Source organism: Acanthochromis polyacanthus, chromosome 2 (genome assembly GCF_021347895.1).
Source record: "Acanthochromis polyacanthus isolate Apoly-LR-REF ecotype Palm Island chromosome 2, KAUST_Apoly_ChrSc, whole genome shotgun sequence".
In the NCBI taxonomy this organism is placed as follows: domain Eukaryota; kingdom Metazoa; phylum Chordata; class Actinopteri; family Pomacentridae; genus Acanthochromis; species Acanthochromis polyacanthus.
The window spans coordinates 41,362,958-41,388,356 of NC_067114.1; the positions used below are offsets into that span (position 1 = coordinate 41,362,958).

Genomic DNA, 25,399 nt, shown 5'->3' on the forward strand with positions numbered 1-25,399 from the left:
TCAACAATGGGCCTTTCAACACCATTAGCTAACACAATGTAGCATTAGAACACAAGAGTGATGGTTGCTGGAAATGTTCCTCTGTACCCCTCTGGAGATATTCCATTAAAAATCAGCCGTCTCCAGCTAGAATAGTCATTTACCACATTAACAATGTCTAGACTGTATTTCTGATTCATTTAATTTTATCCTTTTTTCTTTCAAAAATGAGAACATTGCTAAGTAGTCTACATATGTCTCACATTTATCAAAAAATAATTTAGCAGTGAAAGGGTGATTTAACGGTAGACCAGCAGAATTAATCCCTTACCAGTAGGTCTGTACAATCAATATGGTGCATTTTACTACAAATTAAAGGTAGCTTTTTACATTCATGGACTGATTGAATCCTAATGACTAGATGCAATTTTGTTTTTACTCATGATGAGCTCCTTTTTTGCTGGAGTATAAAGAACTACACTTCTGTAGAAACCAGACAACCATGTCTAAATGAAAAGGGAGCCCAGAAAGTGTCACAATATTTGAAAAAAAAAAAAAAATCTCCAAGTTCCCTCAAATGTTTCTAATACTGGGCAAACATGGACAGTACACATGCTATAGATATTTTGCTGCTTATTGTACAGTTTTACAGCTTCTACTATCCATATTTAATGTATTTTCCAGCAATTTATATATAGTTTTTGAGCCATTTGCACTTACTGTTTTAGCAGTTAATGTGTTTTATTTTTTTCTCTTAAACCGTCTGATTTATTCCTTTATTTGTCTCCTCTCTCCTCTGTGTAAACACAGCCTGCAGTTCAACCTACCGGCCCTAAATTCTGTCAGATCATGGATTCTTAATTGTGCTGAGGAGTGCAATTTTTTATTCAATTTTTACAGGTTGTGAAAATTTTAAATAGATATTAAATGACACATGTAGAATGAACTGATTTTGATAAAATATCACAATTTTAGACTTAGATTTGATTAATTTTTACTGCAGAACAGGACGTCATGCAATTAGTTCAGGAATTTTCAGAAAGTCTAATGATTCTTTGTTTTTCCTCAATTTCTGGCCTTTGTAAGTTGTGTGATTTTTCTTTTTCTTTTGTTTTTTTTTTTAAAGATAACATACCTTTTAAACCCACTGGTGGATTTCGGCATTTAGAGGATTAAAGTTTTAAGTTTATATAGCAATTAATTCATTTATATTTTCATTTCTTCCTTAGCTGTATTTGAATATACATTTATATATAATGTAAAGGTGAAAAAAATAAAGAGTTCAAGAAACAAGTTGTTCAAATTGTGCATACTGAACTTTAATAAAATAAACAGATACATCGTAAAAGAGCTTAAATTCAGGATATATTCAGTAAATTATGCCCCACAAATTATCCGTGTAGATATATTTTTTTTTTACTAATGAACATTACTAGTGTTATTTCAATTTAATATAAGCACGCATTATCATATAATATAATACGTAAAAGTTTAACAATTCATCGTCTTAATTATATATTTTCAGTATCAAGTGTCGTGGATCATAGAAGGCCTTGGTCTGCTTCTGTATCTCTGTCTTTGAAAGCCTTAAATTACTGTTCAGTATCAGTGTGTTATGATATAAATGTGCAGTAAAATCTTTGTGTTCTCTAATGTGAAGGTGAATCTTGTCTGAAGTGGTCTTTTGTTGCGACACAATGCACCTGAAGATACTGAGCAATGCTCTTCAGCTGTCATGCTTCATTTTATCCCTGATTCGTACTCCCTGTTCTCTCCCTTCCTCCGCTTGTCAGTCCTTCACCGAGACGCAGAAGAAGAGGCTGTTGTCATGGAAACAGCAGGTCCAGAGGCTGTTCCGGTCCATTCCAAGGAAAACGCTCCTTGACATAGCAGGGTACCGACCACAGAGGAGGTAAACGTACATACAGTGATGTTCATTCTCTGCTGTGCGGTCTGACAGTTATATCAAAGTTACTTTAACTTTTAGAAAATGGAAAGAATAATCCAGATACAGATTTCTGTTGTAAATAATTCAACAGGCGGGAAATGTCAGAAACAGCTGAGACAATGTGTTGATTTCTCATGTTATTTCCTGCTTTTCTATGTTCACAAATTACAAAAGCGTGACTGTAGACAACCAGAGAAGCACGTTAAAGATTAGTTTTCACTCAAAACGACTTCCTACTGTGTGTATTTGCTAGCAGTGATTTGGTTTCGAGGTGATTAAACTATCATGACTGTTAGGAAGTGAAGATATCATTCTAATTAGCATGTTAAATCAATGTTAAATCTGACACAGAAATGTTCAAAATTAATTCAAAGCATTTCTGATTCTCCTCACAGCTTTAAACTGGAAGAAAAAGTGGTTAAAAAATTGATTTCTTCTTGGCCATTTTGCCTTATTTGAATGCACAACTGCTGCTTTTTTAACATCCTACCTCTTGTGTTCAGGAGTTAAACCAGTGCTCCACTGTTTCTAACTTTTTTCTTGTCCTGCTGCAGCCGTTTTGGCCAGTCCAACTCCCTCCCCACCACCGGCTGTGTTGGTGGCAGCGTGTCGGCCAGGAGGAGCCTCCATCAGTTCCAGATGCCCTCTAGGAGCTTGCCGGGTGCCAGGCTGGGCCTGCTGGGCAGCGGGGGGCTGCTGGGACCGACTCCTCGCAGCTCCAGCAGCACACCCACCGGTCCCAAGCAGGGGAGACATGTGAGTGAAACCGGCTTAATGTTTAAACCAGCAAACAGAGATGAGAGTAAACCAGCAGGAGAGCAAGGAGCTGCATCACAGAGTAAACAAGAGAGACATTAGAGGATAAACAGCAAGGTGTCAGCTACAGCTTCACTATTACTCCTGGGTATGAGCAGCTTTTCAGTCTCCTGAGAGGTTTTTAATGTTTGTTTATTTTAGTAGTGTTTGTTATCTTCATAGTTATCGTAAAATTTTAAATCTCAGTCCTTTTGCTGCCTAACCCTCTTAACTTTTCTGAGTGTGTTTTGCTCATTTTTCACTGCAGTCTAAACAGCATAACTATAACAAGAAGTTGAGAGAACTGAAAAGCTCTTTCTGTGTAGCATAGCAAAATTATGATGCCATAAAAAGGAAAAAATGAAAGTTTAACTCCTGTATTTGTTACAAAAATTGAAAATACCTGCACTGTGTTACCGATATTGGGACAAAAGTGGGTCTTCCACATGCTATAGACGCATCTGACTAGGCCTGTTTACATTTTTACAACGTCTACAGGAGTTTAGAAGTTTCCTCACTCTACTCTGCACATCAACTCTAGATTTTTCACCATGCTGAATGTATCTTCTAACAACCTCCTGACAGTTTCCTCCTCCATATGCTGTTTTTGAACCATGCTGCAGAAAATCTACTGAGCAAACATGTTTTGTTTTCCTCTCAGTTGAAGCCTACTGTTCTGCTGAAAGTACCTGAAGTTTTGTGTTTAAGTTAGACATGTAGAATAGCGTGATTTGATTGAAATATCAAAATTTCAAACTTCGATTTGGTTAAGTTTACTGACGGAACAGCAAGTCTCGTGATTAGTTTGAGGAGTTTTGAAAATCTGGTAAACTGTTTTTACAGTTTCTGCTGAAGATAAATGCTAAATGTGTCTTTCACTTACTTCCTGACATGTTGCTCTTCTTTATGCTTTTTCGGCGATGCTGCATTTATTTTATCGATCCAGTGCGTTTTACTAGCTCTCAGTCTCTGTAACTTGTTTCCACAGTAGTCTCCTTTTTTTCTTTGTGTGAACACGGCCAGCAGTGCACCTAAAAAAAAAAACGTGGCATAAATATTGGTTGCAGCTGAGTCAGTCATGACATTTAAGTTGCTGAGGAGTGCAGAATTTAGTATTTTTGCAAGATTGGTTTAGTGGAAACGGTCTACATTTGGTGAACTTTTGAAGAAGACATGTAGATAACAGTGATTTTAATTCTTAGTATTGGTATTTTTCCTGATTGTTCACAAATGTTTGTTAAAAACCTGATGATTCTGTCTGTTTTTACACTTTCTTGATCTGATAAATGGTTTAAAATTGGTGGGGTGGGGTGGGGGGGTTGTTTTTGTCAGTTTTTGTCAGTTTTTTGAAAATTCTTTTTTGAAAACGTGCCTTTCAAACTTTGACATCTTGAAATTCGGCAGATTTTAAGTCCAAAATTCAGAGGAAACGCAGAAAAGCAGCACATTTCACAGACTCCAACCAGCACAACTTATCAGTGAAATATTTAATCCCTAAACTAATTTAGGAGATATGATTTGGTTTACCAGCACACAGTGGTTATCTTGGGGAGGTTTTCAACAAGGTTTTGACAAACTCAATCATTCTGAGGTTAAGTGTTTTACTACTTGATCTCCATCAGTTGAGGTAGATCTCTACAGAGAAGAGAATCCGTTAAACCTGGAGTTAAACTTGTGGTGTTATCAGGTACGTCTGCAGTGATTGTGCGGCTGAATGGTAGTGCTGTTCCTGACTGTATAAAGGAACATTTTGAAATGTGTAATAGTACATTCCAGGATGTTTACAATAACCTGGGCAGCAGAATTCCTTCTTCAGGACGTATTCTGCCTGAAATAGGCTTTTTGTTCCACGACAAAGAAATGCAGGGTGAGGAAGACGAGCAGCGGCGGCGGCGTCTGGCGAATCAAGTGAGGTGGATGGAACTCGTAGGCAGGTCACCCCACATACCAGAGGCTCTGCGTCAGTGCCGAACATTGAAACAGGAGGAGCTGCAGAGCTGTTTCAGGCCCATCCTGGCACACTTTGGTCTGGGCTGACCCACTTCACTGGAAACCTTTCTGGCCCTCCCTCTGTTTCCCTCCCTCTCTCTCATCCCTTACAATGGGAGGAAATACCTCAGTTCCTCCTCGCCACACTGGACCTTCTTGTGCGAGACTGAAGTGTGGATGTGCTCCGAGAGAAGGCCGGTGGGAGGGAAATATGTGAGTCATAGTTTGGGAGAGGGAGCTGTGGTGTTGGAGGAGGGGCAATAAGAGAGAGAGAGATTATATGAGTACATATATGAGAGAGAGAGAGAGAGAGAGAGAGAGAGAGAGCCAGTCAGAGGCAGTGAGAACAGTGCACAGGCATTTCCTGTTTTTCCCTGGCCCGAGGCACTGGAGGGCCGCGAGGGGGGAGAGGGGTGAGGGATGGAGGTGAGGGGAGGGGCCTGTGGTGCTGGTGTTGGGGGTATAATGGGCAGGTTACAGAGAGGAATTCATGTGGTGAGCGTCTGAGACTGTCATTAGGTGTGGGCCAGACATCCAGACAGGAGCGTGGGGGATAAAAATGTAGAAGAAACTGTGGTCTTATGACTCCTTTCTGCTCATTTCGTGTATGTTTCTGATCAGTGAAAGTTTCAGCAGTATGTCATCATTAAAAGGCACTGATGTCAGCAAAGAGTATTAAGTAAGAACAGGATCTTTGAACTTTAATTTGATGCATCTAATAGGGCCTTTAAATGTCGCTTGTTAATGTCAACCAATGAGGATGCTCTGGTGTCCACTGTCACACAGCTATCGTAAAGAAAGGGAGCTTTCTGTGGCAGGATGTTAGCGATGTAAATTTTCAATGATGTCTTTACTTAATAATTTGCGGCATTATCAGTATATAATTGTTACCACAAATTTATCACAGTAGACATTTGTTGTAGTCTGTGGACACATTTTTTGGTCACAAAGGTGGCCATGTTCTTTATGCTAGTAGGGTATAGAAGCACTGTCCTAATTGGAGCTTGATTTAGACATATGTACTGTGGTTGGAGGTCATTAAGCATCGCAGAAGTCTTTGTCATGGTGCCCATTGCTAGTTCAACTCTGTTTGACAGCACGAAACGGCCTGTAGTGTGAGTGTCACCCTCTTGTGGTCGCTACAGTGGTAAACTATGAGGCTCCACCTGGTGGAGCATCCAGGTACGACAGCTAATCTACAGTACGTTTTCTGACATGTATGTAGAGAATACATGTTTTTGGCCTCCTTTTGGAGCTTGTGGAGCCACAGTACACCCTCTATCTCTACACTTCAGACAGCGCCTTACTGGAACGTTTCAAGTTCCTTGACCACCTACTTAATATTTAGGAAGGGCTTGGTTGCAGAAATGCAATTCTATTCAGCTGTTTATTGCATACACTGGTTTGATTTAAACCACTTAAATATATTCAAAATGTGTCTAGGAAAATGGAATTAGATTGGCTCTCCATATTAAATGATACAGATCAGGACAACCCTATCAACCAGGTTATGTACAGGTTATTAAACATGGTGAACCAGTGTTGTTAGCTTCCAATACCCAGAGCTGTTGAAAAATTAAAATGATAATCTGAGTGTGGCAACTTTCTTTGTACCATGAAGAACAATGAACATTCACCCTGACCTCCAAAAGCTGCTAGAGGATTTGAAAAGCATGTTATCTTACAAAAAATTGCCAAAATGACAGAATTTAGCATGGTCAGAAATTGTAAAATCAGAAATAATTGTTGGATTTTCAAATTTTTAGTGGTATATATATATGAAAAAGGCTTATAGTGTTCCAAGTTGAACCACTGATAAACTTAGTATCCATCAGGACTTCCACTTCGGATTTTCTTTCACCTCGTCAGCATATGTTGGCCAATACCAGCTGTTGTTTGCTTTGCTACTTTATCTTTTACAGCAGTAGTTCTCAACCCTGTTCCTCAGGACCCCATGTCCTGCATGTTTTAGATGCTTCCCTGCTCCAACACACCTGATTCAAATGATCAGCTCGTCATCAAGCCTCTGCAGAAGCCTGATGACGAGCTGATCATTTGAGTCAGGTGTGTTGGAGCAGGGAAGCATCTAAAACATGCAGGACATGGGGTCCTGAGGAACAGGGTTGAGAACCACTGCTTTACAGAGTCTATTGTCATCTAGAAATGTTGAATTGCCTGTATTACACAAACATACTGTTCTGGTTTCAGAAACCCAAGGGAAGCTCGCCGTCTTATTTCGCCACAACGTGCTGCAGGTGTAGCCACGGAAAAACTACATTTGGCAGCACATCTGTTCTCTTAATGATCCGCATATATTACGTGTAATCAATCACAGCATCAGAAATATGATTTTCTGACACCTTCTGTTACCCTAAAAATGTTGCTTTAACCAGAGTTATTAAAGCACACTATTGACTTTCTATATGTCCCTGCACACAGACTGCAGTGGTCGATGAACATTTGGGGATGGTTGTGATTTGTGCTGTTAGACAATGAGTGATATTTTTTTTTTTTTTTACCACAACTATGTCACTAATCTTAGAGGTGTTTCTGTACAAGTTAATTTAATTTTGTCAAAATATTCTCCACAGGGTCCGTGGTTCGCCAACCCTGGAGGAAGCAACAGCATGCCCAGTCGGACCCACAGCTCTGTGCAGAGGACCCGCTCGCTGCCGGTTCACACCACGCCACATACCATGGTCATGTTCCAACAAGCTGGTAAGAGATGCTGGGAAACGCACACACAAACCGCTGAGATGATGCGACAGATCAAGTTAATGTGTAAAGCTCTTTATTGCTGTAATAAAATTCCTAATATTTCATTTTAGTTCCTGAAAAATACAGATATTGCGTAAAACACTTGTCAACCTTTCACTGTTGTAAACACATTTCTCTGGGAAACACTGCTGACCAAAGCTTTCCATATTGTTAGATGTATTACTACTTCATCGCCGTCATTTGAGGTGGTCAAAGAGGTGAATCTGCAAAGATGAGAGGAGAATATGTAATAACTGAAGTTAAATTTGTGGTATTATCTATGCTAGCCATGGTTTTTTGCTTAGCCAAATGCAATATGAACAAATATTACACATTTAGTATACATTTTAGACCAACATGTGCAAGATAGTTGTTCAAGAATAATGAAATGGATCACCAGTATCACCTATGTTAAAACATTTGGTTATAATGGTCATTTTGAGCACGTCCATGGCATTAACTGAAAGTCTGCTCAGTCATTCGTCTGCAGTGGTTTGCGTTGATGAATCGTTACCCTGATATTTGCTAATAGCAGTGAAGCTAGCATTAGCCACCCAGCAGAGATGGGCTGCATAAAGTGGAATCCACAAACTGTTCACTAACCTCCCACAGCTTTATGTCTCATAGCCACTGATAACATATAATCAAGAAACACAAATAAATGTCACATCAGTCTGCCAGTTTTGTAGATGTGATCTCTAGCAAATCATCCCTCTGTTACTTAACGTGATTCCCACTCACAATCTCTGATTCTGTAATTCCACTTCATACACTCAATATTTAGTGCAAATTTAAAGTTAATAAACGAGAAAAAGGCACAAATGCAAAGTTTGATCTCAGAATTGCAGGAATTGACATTGGATCATTCAAGTTAAGACTAGAATTAAATGTTAAACTCTGCCAAAATTTGTTTCCTGAAACAACACAGTTTCTTTTTTCGTCATGTTTTTTCAGTTTTAAGGGTGCTGGCATGTTTGGACTGAGTGCTGACCCATTTGGAAAGCCAGCTAAAATATAAATGATGCCAGTAAATCTTGATATCTTGGTGTCTGGGATGACAGACCATCAAAATATTATTGAAATCGTAATATCCCAATAGTAAAATGGGTCACAACGCAGCATTATAAATAAAGCATTGTGGTGCCACAGCTTACAAATCAGATTCTCCAGACATAAGAAAACATGCTTGTTTGATCACATAATCATTTTTAGGTTTTTGTTTTCAAGTCATACGAAAATGTGGAAATTAGCTTTCCCACTAAATTTAGGACTCATATCACAATTGCAGTCTGTCAAAAATAATCCTAATATGATTTTTTTTGACAGACTGCAGAACAAAGGGCTGCCACTGGTTCTTATGAATGTTGGCCTTTATACAGTAGCAGATTACATCTACATCACTGAAAAAAAGCAAAAACACCGTTAAATGTTAAAAGATTCGAACATTTCTGACCTGAACCCTTCAGCTCAGCGTACAGTAGCCCTCAGTGCCAGGCACAATGACCTGTAGTAACCTCTGTTGTCTGGATTTTGTCCCAGAGGCTTCAGTGGACAGTAATAGGACAAGCTGGGACTTCCTCTGCTTGGCCACAAATGTCCTCTTTTTAGAATGAAGAGGAAAAACAGATTTTAAAAAAAAGCAGGGGGGCGGTTAGGTGGAGGGAGAGTAGCGACTGCGTGAGAGAGGAAGAGATGGAGGCCGGGAGGGAGGAACGAGTCAGAGGAGTCTCACAATGAGGCTCTTTGTGCAGTGAGGACGGGGCTCCCTGGCCCACTTTCCTTCCCTCTCTACTCGACTCACTTTCTTTCTTAGCTTTCCCATCTCTCTTTCTCCCCCATCCCTCCATCTCCGCTCACCCTCCCCTCCTCATCTCTCCCTGTCTGACAACTCTGCAGAGTCATGCACACATAACAGTCACCCTGGAGGGTAGTTATAGCTGGGACTCGGCCAAGGTAACTGATTCAAAAGGCCAGACATCCTCCACCCCTCTAACCCCTCTCTGTCTCTGTGGATATATGTACCGTCTAACGTCCTCGCTGCCAACAGATTGGATAAAGAGCCTCATTAAGTGAGACACAACAGAGAAAATGAGAGGATGAAGCAACAAGCATTTGTGTTGCCGTGTGTGTGTGTGTGTGTGTGTGTGTGTAGGAGGTGGAGGTTTGTGTGGTTGGGGTGGTGGTGGCGGAGGGATTTGGAGCCTATAAATAGCTCGGTGTGGACTACCGGGCCTAACTCAGCTGGTCTCTGCGGTCACACGGGATTTTCACTGCCCAGCCTGTGTTGAAGATTCAGCGAAGGACTAAATGGAGGTTGCTAGGCTGCACTGTGGCCCAAATACTCACCCCACCTTCACCCCTCAGCACACAGACTCCCCCCTCCAGCCTCGACAAAACAGCCTCCACCCTGCTCTCAGTAGAGGCCGAGCCAGCCAAAGACAGTTAGCACCTGAGGGTTTAAAAACAGGAGACCGGACAGTTTATGTGATGGCGGTCTGTTAATAATATTGTAATGTTAACACACTTAATGCTACTTTGATGTCTAAAGCTTATAATTGACTATTTACACGATTTCAGATGATTTGCCGCCATTTCACTGACTTTGTGAAAATAACCAACAGATTAATCCTTAGTACGTTTTGACTTAATGACTTAATTTGACTTAATGTTTTGAAACATTTTTAAAGGAGGTTAAGAAATTTAAAACGCAAATGTTGCAAATCGAGAAACATTATTGTTGGTGTTCTGATATCTGCTGGAAAAAAAAAATGTATAACTAGACATTGGTTGGCACCTGATTGCCCCACAAAAAAGGAATGGATCGAAGTTAACGAAATCAACATAATGGAAAAAATAACTTTCCCAATCTGTCTACAAATGAACAAATTTATGAATTTATGGTCAAAATGGGTTTCATACTTGCAGCTATCACAGCCACATCCTACATAGCTGACAAATTTGTGCATCTGTTGTGGATGAGTGGACAAAACTGGATGGACGGAATACTGCCCGGCCTTTCTTTTAAAAAAGGGACACTTTGTGTGCTCTATTATTTATTAGCTTATTATTTCTCTTCTACATAATGGATTAAGCAATGTAAACACTGTTTCTAAGCATCGTTGTCAATGAACCACTGTGCAGCCCCAAGAGAAGAGATGAGATTCAAATTATGCTTTATATGCTGAGTACTTGTGAAGGGCTAGTTTGATTGTACTTTAAATGTATTGTTATCCTCTGAAAATAAAGAATTGGAAAAAAAAAAAATCAAGAAACATTAGTCTTACATTATCAATAAGAAACATGCATAGCAAATCCAAGGTATTATAAAAGCAATAGAAATATTTGGAGTGTGCAGGAATGTGAAAAGTTATATAACATAGGGTGTGAACAGCCTGAAATGTACAAAGGATGATCATACTCCTGTTTCAAAAACTTAGCATGAACGTAAGTCATTTAGTAAATGTCTGTAGTTGGGAATGCAGAGGCAGTGTCACTGTGTAGTTATTTAATCTATTTAACAAAATGTCAAAAAATAGCGAAAAAAGTCTCGTCACAATATGTCGAAGTCAGGGTTGTAACGAAAAACAAAAAAAGATTCAGAATCCAAAGTAAACAGCTAATCTTTACATGTGGAAATGTTTGACTTTTTGTTTTTTATTTTAAAATGACAGAAATTGATTAATAAAGTATTCGAAAAGCTGCTTTTTGGTCTGTGCTGAACACCGTACTGATGTTGCTTCAATTGTATTTTTCTTTCCTGCACAGATCTTCAGCTGCCAGTGACGGAGCCAGACATCAACAATCGCCTTGAGTCTCTGTGTTTGAGTATGACAGAGCACGCTTTGGGAGGTACGTCATTGAAGGATTCTACTTATTGAAGCATACAAATACACTACAATACATACAGTATGGTAGAGTTTGTGTGCCGATTAAATGCGGTTCAAGGACGCTCCTGTCATTTGGAGTTTCTCTCTTTATGCTGTTAAAAGTCTTGTCTTTGATGGCTGAAGTGGATCATTGAGTAGTGTGGTTATTCATATCCCTCTGTACATGATTACCATATTGTGCAGATGAGAGGAGTGACTGGCGGTCGGTAAGTTTGGCAAACATCACTGCACAGAGTCATTATCCCAGAGCTGAGAATAAATCTGCTGTTTCGACTTTATATTCTGTTTCGTGTACAGCGGTCCCTCGTCTATTGTGATAGGCGAAAATCCACGAAGTAGCGACCTTGTATTTATTTTATTATTGATATATATTTTAAAGATTTATAAACACTCTTTTCAACACTTCTTATGCTCTTAAACACTTTCTACATTCTTAAACCTGCGTAATTTTCTAATTTTCTGCCATGGAAAGCATCTTCCTCTGGCACTTGGGTTCGGTGCCGGAAGCCATAGAAGGTAAAGAAAGTTTGATCGACGTCGTAGGGCTTGAAATAAATTACATTTTTAACAAAAAATTCACAGAAACACAACACCACAGAACAACACTATGCACAGCGATCAGACGTCGATGTGAAATGGACAAAGTGAGATGCTGAACGCTGCTACATACGGGAGGAGAAGGAGACTGATGCTACGGTTGCTGATGTGTTTTATGATCTATGATATTTTTAAATTATTATTTTTTTATATCGTTTTCCATTTTTTAGGCTAGAAAGTGCTTATTTTACCGCTAAAATAATTCAAATAATAAATATATAAAAATATCTATAGCGAAAAGTCCGCGATCCAAAATTAGATATATACAATTTTAAAAATCTACGATACAGTGAGACCGCGATATGGTGAGGGACGACTGTACTTCTGTTTCATTTTGCTGCCAGGAATTAAAGCTAAGAAAGATGCAAACAAAACCATGTCTTCCACATCTGTATCAGTTCATTATCTTTTCCTGTCGTGTCTCAAGATGTCTTCCTAAATTTTTAGAAGTTGTCGAATTTTACTCTTTCTCTCTATCGCTGAAAAATTGTAGCTTTTCAGAATACCATTGATTCGAGTTCTTGCTGGTGTCTGACTGTTTTGACGGCTGATTTATGTCATGTTTATTTAAACTCTGTTTACAGTAACAGTGGTTATCTACAGTATAGTCTGACTCACGAATGCGGGTAGAAACCTGACATTTGCTGCTCCTGTCAGCCGATTTTTTTCCCTTCCCTTCCACTTTTTGTGTCTTGCTGTTTATCTAATCCACTTCACTATGAGAGACAGTCAGAGCAACCTACAGTATGCTGTAAGGCAGCTTTTCTGCTGTAAATGATCCATTTTAACCCTTTGACACCTGAATTTATGTACAATTATATAAGAAAAAGTATTGTTTGTGTTTTTGCTTTGAAGCTGATGCTAAATTAAGTGGAGATTGTTCATTTGTCTATTACACATAGACCAGATATGTAATAATATTAATAATAGATATATAATAATGTATGTCCCACTCTGACCGGTTCTACGAGAAACCAGTGCTTAACAGTGGTAACAGGTTTCACTATTACTTTTGCAGGTTACCCAGATTGTAGCCTGCGGTGTTGTATCCTTGTGTTTTTAATTTTAGGGTTTTTGCAGTTTATCCTGTATCATTTTAGTTGTTGAAAGTACAGAAAGCAGGCAGTCACCAGAAACCCTGTGTGCTATGGTTTTTGTTGTTGCATTTCTGTAACAAGAGGCTAATACTTAAACTTGTAAGCAGGACACTTGTGCTCTTGTTTCCTCTGCCTCTGTGTTAAAGTCAAAATTAAACTCCAAATAGTCCAAAAGTCAGACATCTCTGGTGACTCATGTTTGGGCTTGGTCGCTCTAGTTGATCTTGACACCGATGTTTGGGCCGACCGGCTCGTTCCAACCCTCGATCAGTTATCCTGCTGTGTGAACAGCTTAAAGTCTGGAGATTTGGCCCATTGATGACTCCAGACTTGTTGGAGCCCAACGAGATCTTTTCACATGGGTTTGATTTTGTTGGTCCAGTCTGGGTCAGAACTCGCCAAGTTTGGATTCTGACATTGATTCTGGCAACAGTTGAGTTCAGCTCTTGTTGATTTTAGCTACAACCTTCACAAATATAACGCACTGTATTTGGAGGAAAACATGATATTCAATCCAATCGCCTTCAGCGCTTGTCTTTGAGATTGACCGAGCAAACTTTAGGAAGTATTTTTTTAATTGATTCTAATTATGAAACCACGGGGAACTTGTAAATTAAGTTAAAGAAATCTCATGCAAAGGTGTTTGTCCACATTATCTAGTAGTAAGGATTTTGATTTGGAATTTTAATTTGAGCATTTTGTTGGGTTTGTAAAGAGAGTGGTCTGTCTGATATTCTGAATTAGATTTAACATTTGGAAATATTTCAGATATACTTTTAGGGATTTTACCATCAAGATGGAAACACGTAGCCACAATCTGAACTTACAGTATTTTAATCTGCATCTGCTTGTTATTACTCCGCCAAGGAACATGGTAGAGTTACGTGACGATCGGTGTTGGTTTGTCTGTCTGTCTGTTTGTCTGTCTGTCTGTGTGCAACATGACTCAAAAACGGACTAACGGATTTGGATGAAATTTTCAGGGAAGGTCAGAAATGACACAAGGACCACCTGATTACATTTTGGCAGTGATGCGGCTTATAGTCTGAATCCACGGATTTGTTAAAGATTTCTGTAACATTGCGAGATAGCGGCATGGTGTCACTGTAACCATGACGACAAGTGAACACTACATCAGCTGCCTGCTAATGATCACATGATTAAGATCCTCCTACAAATCAGCCGCTTTAGACTTATTGGGACTTATCCATTGGAAATCATACAAGGAACTATTGATTAAACTGTGGGGGTGTTTGAGTCCCATCAATTCTCGCCGCCCGCTACATATTTAGGTCACGCAATTTGTATCCTTACATGACGTACACATGCAGAACACAGGCCTGTGCTCAACGCAAGGTCATTTTGTTTGTGGGTACGTCTATATTAAATGGACACATTCTATGTTGCTGTGATTTCTAATCATCCATAACAAACAGCCTTGGTGGAGTACTACGCTCTCTGAGTGCTTTTCGAGTTAGATCTGTTTTTGACTTCACCTCACTCACATTCAAGACAACACCGCCCACTAGAGGAGATATAAACACTTGTCTGTCGTTTTGCCACTTTATTTAAATAAACTGTCAACAGAAACTCATAACATGAACTTTTCAGACTGTCAGCTTTAGTGGACGTGGCCGTAGTTTAGTCAGGCGGTGACTCAGGGCAGAATATTCCTATTCGGTGAATCCCAGTTGAGGTTAAAGTAGGTGCAACTGCTCTCATCCCAAAACTGGACCAAAGTGAAGACAGAAGGCCTCAGTGCTTGACACAGAGCGGTGGACAAGTGCTGCTTTATGTTTGTGTGTTTTGAGCTTCAGAGCAGAACGAAGGAAAACATTCACCTCAAGAAACTCCCTCCTGATCAGAGTTTTGGCCTTTTTCTAGTCTGTCCATACACAAACTTCCAGCTCCCTGTGTTGAGCTCATGAAACACAACTCGAACTATAGCCAGCTCCAGGAAATGAGTCAAAACACAATGTTTCATGGGCAAAAGGTAAAAGAGGTAGTTGTTTTTGGAAAGCTTAATGTCAGAAAGTGAACTCAGAACAAACGGCCTCTGGACTGATGTTTATCTTTTTTCTTTTTCTTTTTTTTTGTTGCAGTGTGTATTTCTAAACTTTACAGATTGTAAATTATACTGATTAATGTAGTCTAAGCTATAATATGAAATAGGCCAAATTGTTCTCCATAGTTAATAGCACTGTGAAGTGTTCTCCCACTTTCAATGACCAGCGATTTTCATTGATAAATTTGAGAATTAATGTGCAGTTTCCCCACTTGAACAAGGAAGATTTCATCTGCCTGAGCTTGAGCTGGACTCCACTCACTGACCAAGCAGTTTCTTTCTTTTCTTTAATTTGTTTTGCAGTTTTAGTTCAACAAGTGGCAGCGAAGTAACAGGCTTACAAAACGACAACTTCAGAAGTCGAAAAAGTGAAAAATCTTGAAACAAAAACAGGGGTATCAACCTTTTTATGTGTTAGTCAGGTAAAGTCGTATTTAACATTGCTTTTGAGGGGTATTATACCATTAGTATGAAAATTACTCAGCAGATTCACATCATAATCGACACTACAGGGTCTTAACCCCAATGCTTACACTTGTTAAGTTAATTTGAAATGTTAATAATTTTCTTTTTTTTTAACTGGAAAGAACTTTGGTGCTTTGGCTCTTGTTTTAAATGTTCTTTATAAATAACAGTGACTTGACAAATGTAAGAGCTCAGACAAGAGCAAGACTAGATCTGATCAGATTTGATTTGGTTTTTCCAAAACTCCAGCTCACATTATTTTCTTTTTCAAGTCTTGGCTCACTGCTAATTAGAGTAGCTGTGAAACTAAAGAAAATACAACAGTGCACAGCTAATAGGAAAGCCCATTAGCTCGGTCCCATCCAAACCAAGCACCAGTATTGACCTCTTTTAGTGGATTTGCTATCAGTCATGATGTTCCCAATCTGCATTTAATACTGTCGCTTCTTTACTGTCAACATAAACTGTCTCCACTGTCGTTTAATTTAGTGACCGCAACATCTGGCTTCTTGTTGTCTTACATGCAGTGTTCTCTATGGATTTTAAATTTGGGAAAGAGAGCATTTGGCATGAGAAAAAAATACTAAATTGAATTGTTGCACCTAACAAATGAAACATGCTAAAAAAATGAAGAAAAGAACACAGGGTTTGTTTTTGAGCAACACAGCAGGTGTATTGGACTGTAATTAGGTGTAAATGAATCACTCACGACCTCAGTTTTACAATGAAACTGCTCAAAATGAACAGTTTGTGTTTCTAGCAGGAGTCTCTCTGTGAGATAAAATGTAGGTGTGAAACAAAAAATCCGTCCCTGAGCACATTTCACTACTTTAAACAAGTTTAAGTGTTTCCAATCACAGTTTTAGTCCGTCTGTTTGCATATTCTCTGCTTTGCCGTGTTTTCCAACAACAGCTCTGAATGACATAAACCTGCAGCTTCACTATCATGACGGAGGTTTTATTTTTGTGGAATTAAAAGCTCCGCCGGCACGTAGCTTGATAACATTTTCCTCTTTGGCCACACCAGAGGCAACAGCTGTCAGACGGTTGTTTTCCTCTGGAAGGCTCTATCAGTATTTTGACAGATGTGTTGTTCTCCCACCATGACAGTGTGGGCTCCGGACCCTCACTGTTCACCAAGTCAGTAGAGCTTCCTCCGGTTCATGGCACAGTAAGATCACTACTGCTCTTCAGATGAAATCAAACCGTGTTCAGATGCAGTCTATAAGAAAAACTCTGCAGCCCGAAGAGAATTATGAACTCTGATTGGACGAATAGGACTAATAATATAAATAGATGTAAGAATTGTAATGACAGAGAGCTGCGTTTTGTTGGAATTTTTCAGTTTTTTCCCAAATTTGCAAATTTGGGAGATCAGCGGGTAATGTGTTCCACAGGCAGAGAGGCATTAAAGCTAAATGTTGGTTTTGAAACATTTATATATTAAATTATCTTTATGTATTTTTATGGACAATAGAGAATACTAATTGAATTGGCCAAATTTTACAAACTTAATTGCAGAGACGTTTATATGCTCACTTTAGGTAGTTTAATGCACACAATCTGACATGTAAACCTCTTTTTTTTTATAAAAGTTTTGACATAACGAACATAACTCATGTGTGACATGGTGACTTTACATCTGCATATGTTCAGATATGACAGTGAATTTACATATGAATACGTACGCGTATGACATGAGTTTACATATGGATATGTTCAGATATGACATGAGGTTTACTGACGTCTTTCTTTCTCTCCTCAGACGGTGCCGATCGCACATCAACAATATGAAACGAGGGTCTTTGTGAGAGCAGCAGGACAGCGCCGGTTCACGAGGCTCTCTCACCATAAGTCACCTCGAGGTCACCAGCCCTCCCGTCCCCTCTCCCTGTAGCCGATGGTAGAGCTCAACCAAAGGACCGGGCGGGATCCAAGACACACCAGAGGGCCGATCACCACACGGCTAACACAAGCTACCACATTGGCACCGTCCATCGGGTTGGAAAAACACACCTCCTGCTCCGCCAGCACGCTCACGGTCACCTGGCCGAGGAGAGAAGAGAAAAGCAGCGGCCCGGACAGAGTGCCAACAGCGCCCCCCCCCCCCCCAAGGAGACCAGAAGCAGCGCTGCAGCCCCAGCCGAGGGGAGACGCTGGCCGGCGGATCAGGGCTCAGTGAGGCTGAGGCCCCCTCCCTCCCCGACACCGTCTGGTCCCTGCACGTCGACCACAGCTCGTGGCATCCTTCAAACCCATCACAGTACCTCAGACCCCAGAACGAGACGAGACAAGCAGAGCCACGACGATGCACAAGGAAAGTTTGGGATCTCCTGGACTGTCTTCAGCAGAGGACTGAGTGTCCAGGAGGACGCTTGTAGAGCTCAGTATTGGGTGGCAAAACAAACATTTATTTGTGTTGTATGTATTTATTGTTTACATAATGATGCTACTTTCAGAGGGTACAGAAACATGTATGAATTTCAGGTATGACTTGTGTGATTTTCTGTAAAGCCTTGGCTGTCTACAAGCTTTACGCCCCCACAAGTAGCCATCACACTAGTTTACAACTAACATGCTTATTCTTTATTTTGGTGTTGGCTTGAATGTTTATGGAGAAAAGAGAGAGAGAGAGAGAGACGGAGATTAGAGCAGAGAGACGAGGATGTGGAGAAAGACTCAGAAAGTGGTAGGAGAAAGAATCGAGCTGAGGTGATGCTGGAAAGGGAAGCGGATGTTTGAACAAGAGACATCAGAGGCAGGACCTTTGATGGGCTGAAGATGATGGAGGGAGATGATGTCATGTCTAATGGCGGTGGAGGAAGTGAGTTTCAGTCACACATTGTTCATCCACAGCATGTACTGTATGAACTCTTTGAATTCAGAGCCTTTCGCGGGCGCAGAAAATGTAGGGGTTTTTTATATAAAAATGGGAGATATATAGTGGGATCTGTCTGCATGTTCAGATACTGGGCTTTTCTAAAGCAGGGTGATAACGCTAACAGCTGCATGTTACAAGTAGATATCTTTCTTGGAGAGGAGGAAGATTGTGGAGAGGAGAAGATGGCAGGAGGGGCAGGAGGAGCAGGAGGTGGATTTGGTTTGCACTCGGACCGTGTTGCAACATTGGAATTAAAACAAAAAAAACAGTCAATCCATGAAGGGTAGTTTTCCCAGAGATTGTCTCTTTAGTGCTTACCTCCACCTGCTGGCCAACGCAGTCATGGCAGGACAGACGCTGACGGAGACACAGAGAAGACAGAGATTTGAGGAAACATCAGAGCTTAGGATTTCCCTCATAGATCGTCTGTGTGTCTTCAGTCTATCCTGTCAGCGCCGGCCTACATGGAATTTACTTTCTTTATTTTTTCATTCTGAATCTCATGGTTATTCTGTGTCTTAATATTTATCCTTGTTTTTTTGTGTCTGGACTTTATAAGAGTAGCTTTGTATTGGAATAAGCTGGTTAGTAACTCCCGGCCGTGCTGCGTTCATCAGAGCACACGAGTCTGAACGGAAGTCGTTGAGGGTCGTTGATTATTATTGTTTAGTGTCTTCATTAGTTGTTTTTTTGCAATTCTGTAGTTCTTCCTTTGTATCCTGCACTTGATATGATAATGTGATACACTAAAAATCCAGATCGAGCTTCAGTCTCAGTGGACAGACAGAAGTCGAGCAGTAAAACCACAACAGGTGGCGACGTTGAAGGGTGGATGTCAGAGCAGAAAATAGTCTCTTGTCCAGACTGAATTAATTCACACAGTTCAATATCGATACCAGAGTTTGTGCATGTTTTAGTTCCTTTACTTTCATGTACATATGTGTGATGTTGCTGTCTTTGAATGTTTTTCCAACCTTCCAGCCAAACACAACTTTCTAGTTAAAATATGAGTGTTAAAATGTTGTTCACTCTTCACTTAGAAAGTTAATGCATCGAGAAAAATACATGCAACTGCAACACTGTCGATTAACGTTTTCACTTAATCAGTTAATGCAGAATATTTAAATCTCTCTCTTTGGTTGTTAAACTTTAAGAACTCATCTTCATGTATTGCAATTACATATTTCAAAGTTTTTTCTCAGAAAAAATAGTTAAATCCCACCTTGAAATGGCTCTTAGATGCAGATCTATTAATTTCAACTGCTTTCTACAATTACACGTTTAAATATTGAAGTAATTCAGCTTCTTGTGTTTAAGCCAGAAACGGCTTTTAATGAGACCGAAGACTCAAACCTACAAGTCGGCAGGATTGGTTCCTCAGATTTGTTATGCACGAAACCTCAGAAGTCTGATTCTATGTTTTTAAGACTTAGTTTCAAGGTGGAAATACACCATATGGACACGTAAACAAGGAGAAAAATTTAAAAAAAAATCACTAGAGGGCGTCTTTAAAGTATTGAAAATGTAATTTCCTCAATTTTCTTGTTTTATCTAAACATCCCTAAAACGCTAGGATGTTTAGTTTTCTTGCTGATTTTGTAATTTGTCATCAAATGTAATTTTTGCATGAAAAACAACTGGATAAAAAATGTATTAATTGTCGAAATGGTGGCAGATTAATTGATGTAATTAAGCATGCATGTGCTACAGCTTTGGTCAGGGTGTTTTTTTTTTTAAACATCTGCACCCATAAATGAATTACAAGCCTGATGTTGAGATGTTCTCTGGTACGATTCACTTCAAAAATCACTGGAAAGTTTGGAAAAACACAATGGAAAAAAATCTAAAACACTACAGAACTCCTTAAAAGAGGCAGCAAAGACGTGTGCGATTCAAATTAAAGGAACAAAAACATGCATAAGCTCTGTTATGGTGTCTGGAGCCCAAACTAAAAGTGGTTTCAGGTCAGTTATTGCGGCTCAAAACTTCAGTCTGGATCTGAGCAAACACACGATCGCTACAAATAAAGTGTGTGTTGGTAGTTTTACAGCAGCTGAACCTTTTATTGTCAGTGTTTTAGGTTCCACCAAAGCATGAATGAACCCTGTTAATCCCCAGTGGTTAAACTGATGTTACACCTTCGACAGCTTTGTGTTGTTTTTTTTTTTTTTTTTTTTTTTTAACGATGCTTCTCGATAAGAAACAGCATCAGGATTTCATCATATTCTTTCAGTGTCACTGCCGTATGAATCAGTACTTAAAGTAGAAGCAATTATTTATTCTTTTTTTCATAATTTTTGCAGAGGTGATACTGATCATTTAGGTGTATTATTATTTAAAGTACCATATGTATTAACATGTTATGGCTGGTGACCATACGTACATCTCAAATATTAACATAGTTATTGTTGACTGACTGTTTTTTTCTTTTATTTTGTTGTTGTTGTTGCTGTTGTTCAACTATAATCTCGTTTGTATCTATCGGTGTCATGTTGAGATTTTTCATTTGGACTGTCAGAGAGCAGGTCCGTCACAGATTTGGTTACAAAATTCAGCTGTCGGCAAACAAAAAACAGCGACGTGTTAGTCATTTCAGGAAGTAGACCGGTCCGTTCTGGGCTTTCCAGTAAAATAAGAATTTGAGATGTGGACTGTGAATTTGGTGCTGTTGGTTTGTCACAATCCAACTCTGGTCCTGTGTGGGAGAAGCTCTTAGGTTTATGTATATGTTGCTTTAAAGGATGAGTTTGGCATTATTCTATATTTTTTCTAAATGTTAAAGAGCCCATATTCCGTTTTCCATAATTCCTGTTGCTTTTTTGTGCATATAAAAGGTCAGCAAACGTAAAAAGCCCAAAGTAAACACGGAAAACTCTGCACCTTACCTGCTTGAAACTCCTCATTTGACGCCCAGGCGTGTCTTTTGTCACTTAATGACATCATCGTGTAACACATTTGCTAGCCAAAGGGCTAATTTGACCCCCAAAACACAGAAAAGGCAGTCAATACAGGACTGCACAAGTATTTCTTCGCTAGAGCTGTTTCTGCTTGAGCTACATCCCCTTATTCAGAAACTGAGGTTACTATTCAGCACTTCCTGGTTTTTGTCGGTCCATCTGACCAGTCAGAGCAGACTTGGCTTCTCAGGAGGTGGGGCTTAAAGATACAGGAGCTGAAATCCATCCATCCATTCTATATACACTGCTTTATCCTCACTAGGGTCACGGGGCTTGCTGGAGCCTATCCCAGCTGACTCGGGCGAAGGCAGGGGACACCCTGGACAGGTCAAGAGCTGAAATGAAGCCCATATTTTGTTTTCCATATTTCTTTCAGCTTTTTGTGCATGTAAAGGGTTTGCAGACCCAAAAAGTCCAAACTAAACAGAGAATACTCTGCTCCTTACCTGGTTGAAATGCCTCGTTTAAAGTCCAGGTGTTTCTTATGTTACTTAATGACATCATCGTGTAACACATTTGCTAGCTAAACAGCTAATTTGACCCCCAAAACACAGAAAAGGCAGCTGTTTTGCATTATTTCCTCGTTTGAGCTGCTTCTTCTCGAGCTACATCCACATACTCACAGATATGAGCATACTAATCAATACTTCCTGGTCCAGCTGACCAATCAGATCAGACTTGGCTTCCCAGGAGGCGGGGCTTTTTGAGACTGGAGCTGAAATGGAGCATTTTAGACAGACTGTGAGAAGTGAAATGTCCATGAAGAGGAAAATAATGTGTTTTTTTTAAACATTAAAGCTTGCAAACACGTTCTAGTAGATCCCCAAAACACATTTATAAACCTTTAAATGTGCAGAATATGGGCTCTTTAACGAATCTCTTGAAAAGACTAGTTTTCAACAAAAGTTACTTAAACAGGAGAACATCTGTTACAGACTATTTTCAGCTGAGGTCTAATATACGTTTGCTGCTCTGAGTATTTGTGGCAGCAGGATGGAGTCAAAGTAAACTACAACATGTGTTTACAGTATTTAAAGAACACGCCACATATTTACTTGTTAGGATCGACTAACGGCTCGTTTCTGTGTTTTCATGAGATTTCTTTATAAAATTATCAGAACCTGCAGTCAAGCAACATAATCAAAGGGTTTATCGAAGCTAGTGTTTGTGCAGTATTTTTATTTACGCTCATGCCATTTTTGAGTCATAAAAGTGTTCATGGAAAGTTCAGGAGATTTAAACTGAATCTCCATCTTTTGTTTTCTGTAAAATACTGTCTGGCAGCGTTTAAATAACCCGAGTTCATGTGATTCTTCCCGGCGACAGAACAGTTCAGTTTCAGGATTTGTTGTTTAGAAGCCGACGTCCTGCAGCGTCTAAAGATCCGCCTCCTGAACTCAGATCGAACCTGTGATGGGACAGCGGAGGGTTTCAGCTCTGAGGTCGGATCATTACACATCTCTTCAAAACCAAATGCTTGTTTTTTTATTTTCTATTTGTTCTGAATGCATATCAGCTCTGTGGGAGTGCTTCTAACGCCGTGCACACTGCAGTATTAACAGTTAGACAAACGCCTTGATATTCCAAAAACATTTAATGTACTTTAAGTGGAGACATATATGCTGTTTTGTATCTTTTTTTTTTGGTCATAGATTCTGCAGTTTAGTCAGTTTATGTCGATATGGGATGCCAAGACTTCTTTTTTTGTTGTTGTTTTTTGTTTTTTTTGTAAATTCAGCAGTTCTGTAACAAAGTGTTACCGCTTGACTGTGCTCCTTTTACTTTACATTTAGTTTTATTTTATCAAAGAGCCGATGTCCTGTATTGACTGCAGGCTTACGTATATATTTGACAAAAAAAGAATATTGTATGTTTAATAATAAAAATGAAAAAAACTCAAAAATGAAAAGAAAAAATGCCGAAAAAAGCAACGAAGAAAAACCAGGAAGGACAAAAAAAAAGTGTAATTTATATTTTAAAAAACTGCATGCACAAGGCTGGGAAAGTCATATTTAGAATAACAAATGGCAGTGCCTTTTTTGTACTCGAGACATTTACCCCAAATGTAAATGGTTTTATATGGACTTTAAAAACTGTAACGTTGCGGGAAGAAACTAAAGACGGCCGGGTCGCGTTCACTCTGCAGCCAAGAGAGCCAGAATTTAGATTGTTTAACGTTCTGGTGTGATCCAAGGATTATTTTGGGCTATTTCTAATGACTTTCTGAATAATTTTGATGCCAATATTCTCAGATTTTGATTGTCTTTATGAGAGGGGTGCAAAAATGTTTAAAAATCATAATTAATTTAGCTTTTATTTGGTTTGATTTCTTCCTCACTGATTGTTTCGTCTGTGTTTGGCCTAATTAACAACAAATACAGTAAAATAAAACAAGGTTCTCTGCATCTTCTAGATAACTGTCGATTAATTTAGCCTTCAACTGAGCAAACAAACATTTCAACTTTACAATTTACAACAGCAGATTCCTGTCATCAAGTTGCATTTTTTTCTGCAGCTAATTATTAGTTCCTTTATTAGCTCGTCTTTTGTTTTCCTAATTAACTGATTGGTCCAAAAAAATGCAGAAAATGATTTGTCACAGTCTCCTAGAGCACTTATTAATCCAATAATGCCTCAAATTTACTGCTTTTTAGACCAAAAGTCTAAAACTTTAAGATGTTTAGTTCACTGTAATAAAAGACAAACACATTTGAGATGTTTAATATAATTTATTTGACTTTAGTTGCGCTCCCTCATATACTGTAATAGTCTTCAATAAGCAGCATTTCAGTAGAAATAGTCCGATTGTCTCGTTACTCTTTCACTAAACTGCAAACCAGTTCTTCTTTTACAGACAGTTGAGCTGAAAACGTGTCAGGAATCAGTGAATGGATGCCTGAAGTAGAGCATTGAGCTGCATCTTTCACCGCATCTTTAAAAACATACATTCAATTACATGAATCAGATGTTTATTTGTGATGCTATGAGTGCTGCAGCTCCACCTGTAACGTAGAGAGAGTCAGAAATCTGCTCAACATGATAAAAAACGTCACAAATTTAGTGATTTCTGCTTTATTCATCAGTTACTGTTGATGCTGTTCTAACAGCGGCAGCATTTCTGTTCATTATAAACAATAAATTAAGATGTCACTGTAGTTATTCTCTACATTATTTATGTATATTTCATTCTGTATTACACAAAAAACAGTCTTATGCACAAATTTTCAAATTCTACAACTGTTTCAACTCTTCTGATTTAAATGTTGGAAAAAGTGTGAAAAGTGCAGCTTTTTTTGCACCAATTGGAGTAAAAAGTCAAAGCTCTCAGTTAAATGTAATGATTTTTCTGGATGTTTTCCACTAATTAACGCAGCTCCTTATCAGATACGAGCTGCTTTAAAACTCTAAACGTCTCGACTCTGGTTCTGCAGCGCGACCGTGAACCCGGCCGCTGGTTTCTGCACTCTGTAGGTACTTCTTAATGCTGATATGAAGTTATGAATTATTCTGGTCTGTGTAAAAACAGAGATGTGTGTGTGTGTGTGTGTGTGTGTGAGTGGCTGTGAGACGGTGAGGATGTGTGTGTGTGTGTGAATACATTCATTTTCAACGTGTCTTGCTGTACTTTTTGTCGCGACGTACCAGAATGCTGTGACTTGGCATGCCCCGTTATACATAAAAGGAAAAAAACTAAAGTCCTCCTGTGTGTTTATGTGTCTCTGATTCAGTCTCCGCGGCCAAAATGGGTTTGAAAAAGGTTTTTATTTTACTTTTAAACTATATATTCCTCCTAAATTCAACAAGTGGACTTCTACATGAAGAAACTAATTCTGTTGAACTTCACAGTAAATAATGAAGTAAATTCATAATCAGAACAGTAATTTATGCAAAATCATCTACAATTCAACAAATATTTATTTAATCTTTGGTCACATTAAATTTTAAATCTCTGTTTACATTATTTAACCTGTATTTTATTATA

At 39.1% G+C, this 25,399-nt stretch overlaps 1 protein-coding gene across 1 annotated transcript in view; it reads left to right on the forward strand.

Annotated features, from left to right (window-relative positions):
* samd4a (sterile alpha motif domain containing 4A) overlaps positions 1-25,112 on the forward strand; it is a 111,924-nt gene extending 86,812 nt beyond the window's left edge. The window contains 5 exon segments of the mRNA XM_022202036.2: positions 1,773-1,891; positions 2,482-2,683; positions 7,303-7,429; positions 11,234-11,317; positions 17,345-25,112. Coding sequence (XP_022057728.2) covers positions 1,773-1,891; positions 2,482-2,683; positions 7,303-7,429; positions 11,234-11,317; positions 17,345-17,373 — 561 coding nt within the window. The 3' untranslated portion in view covers positions 17,374-25,112.
* The last annotated feature ends 287 nt before the right edge of the window (positions 25,113-25,399 follow it).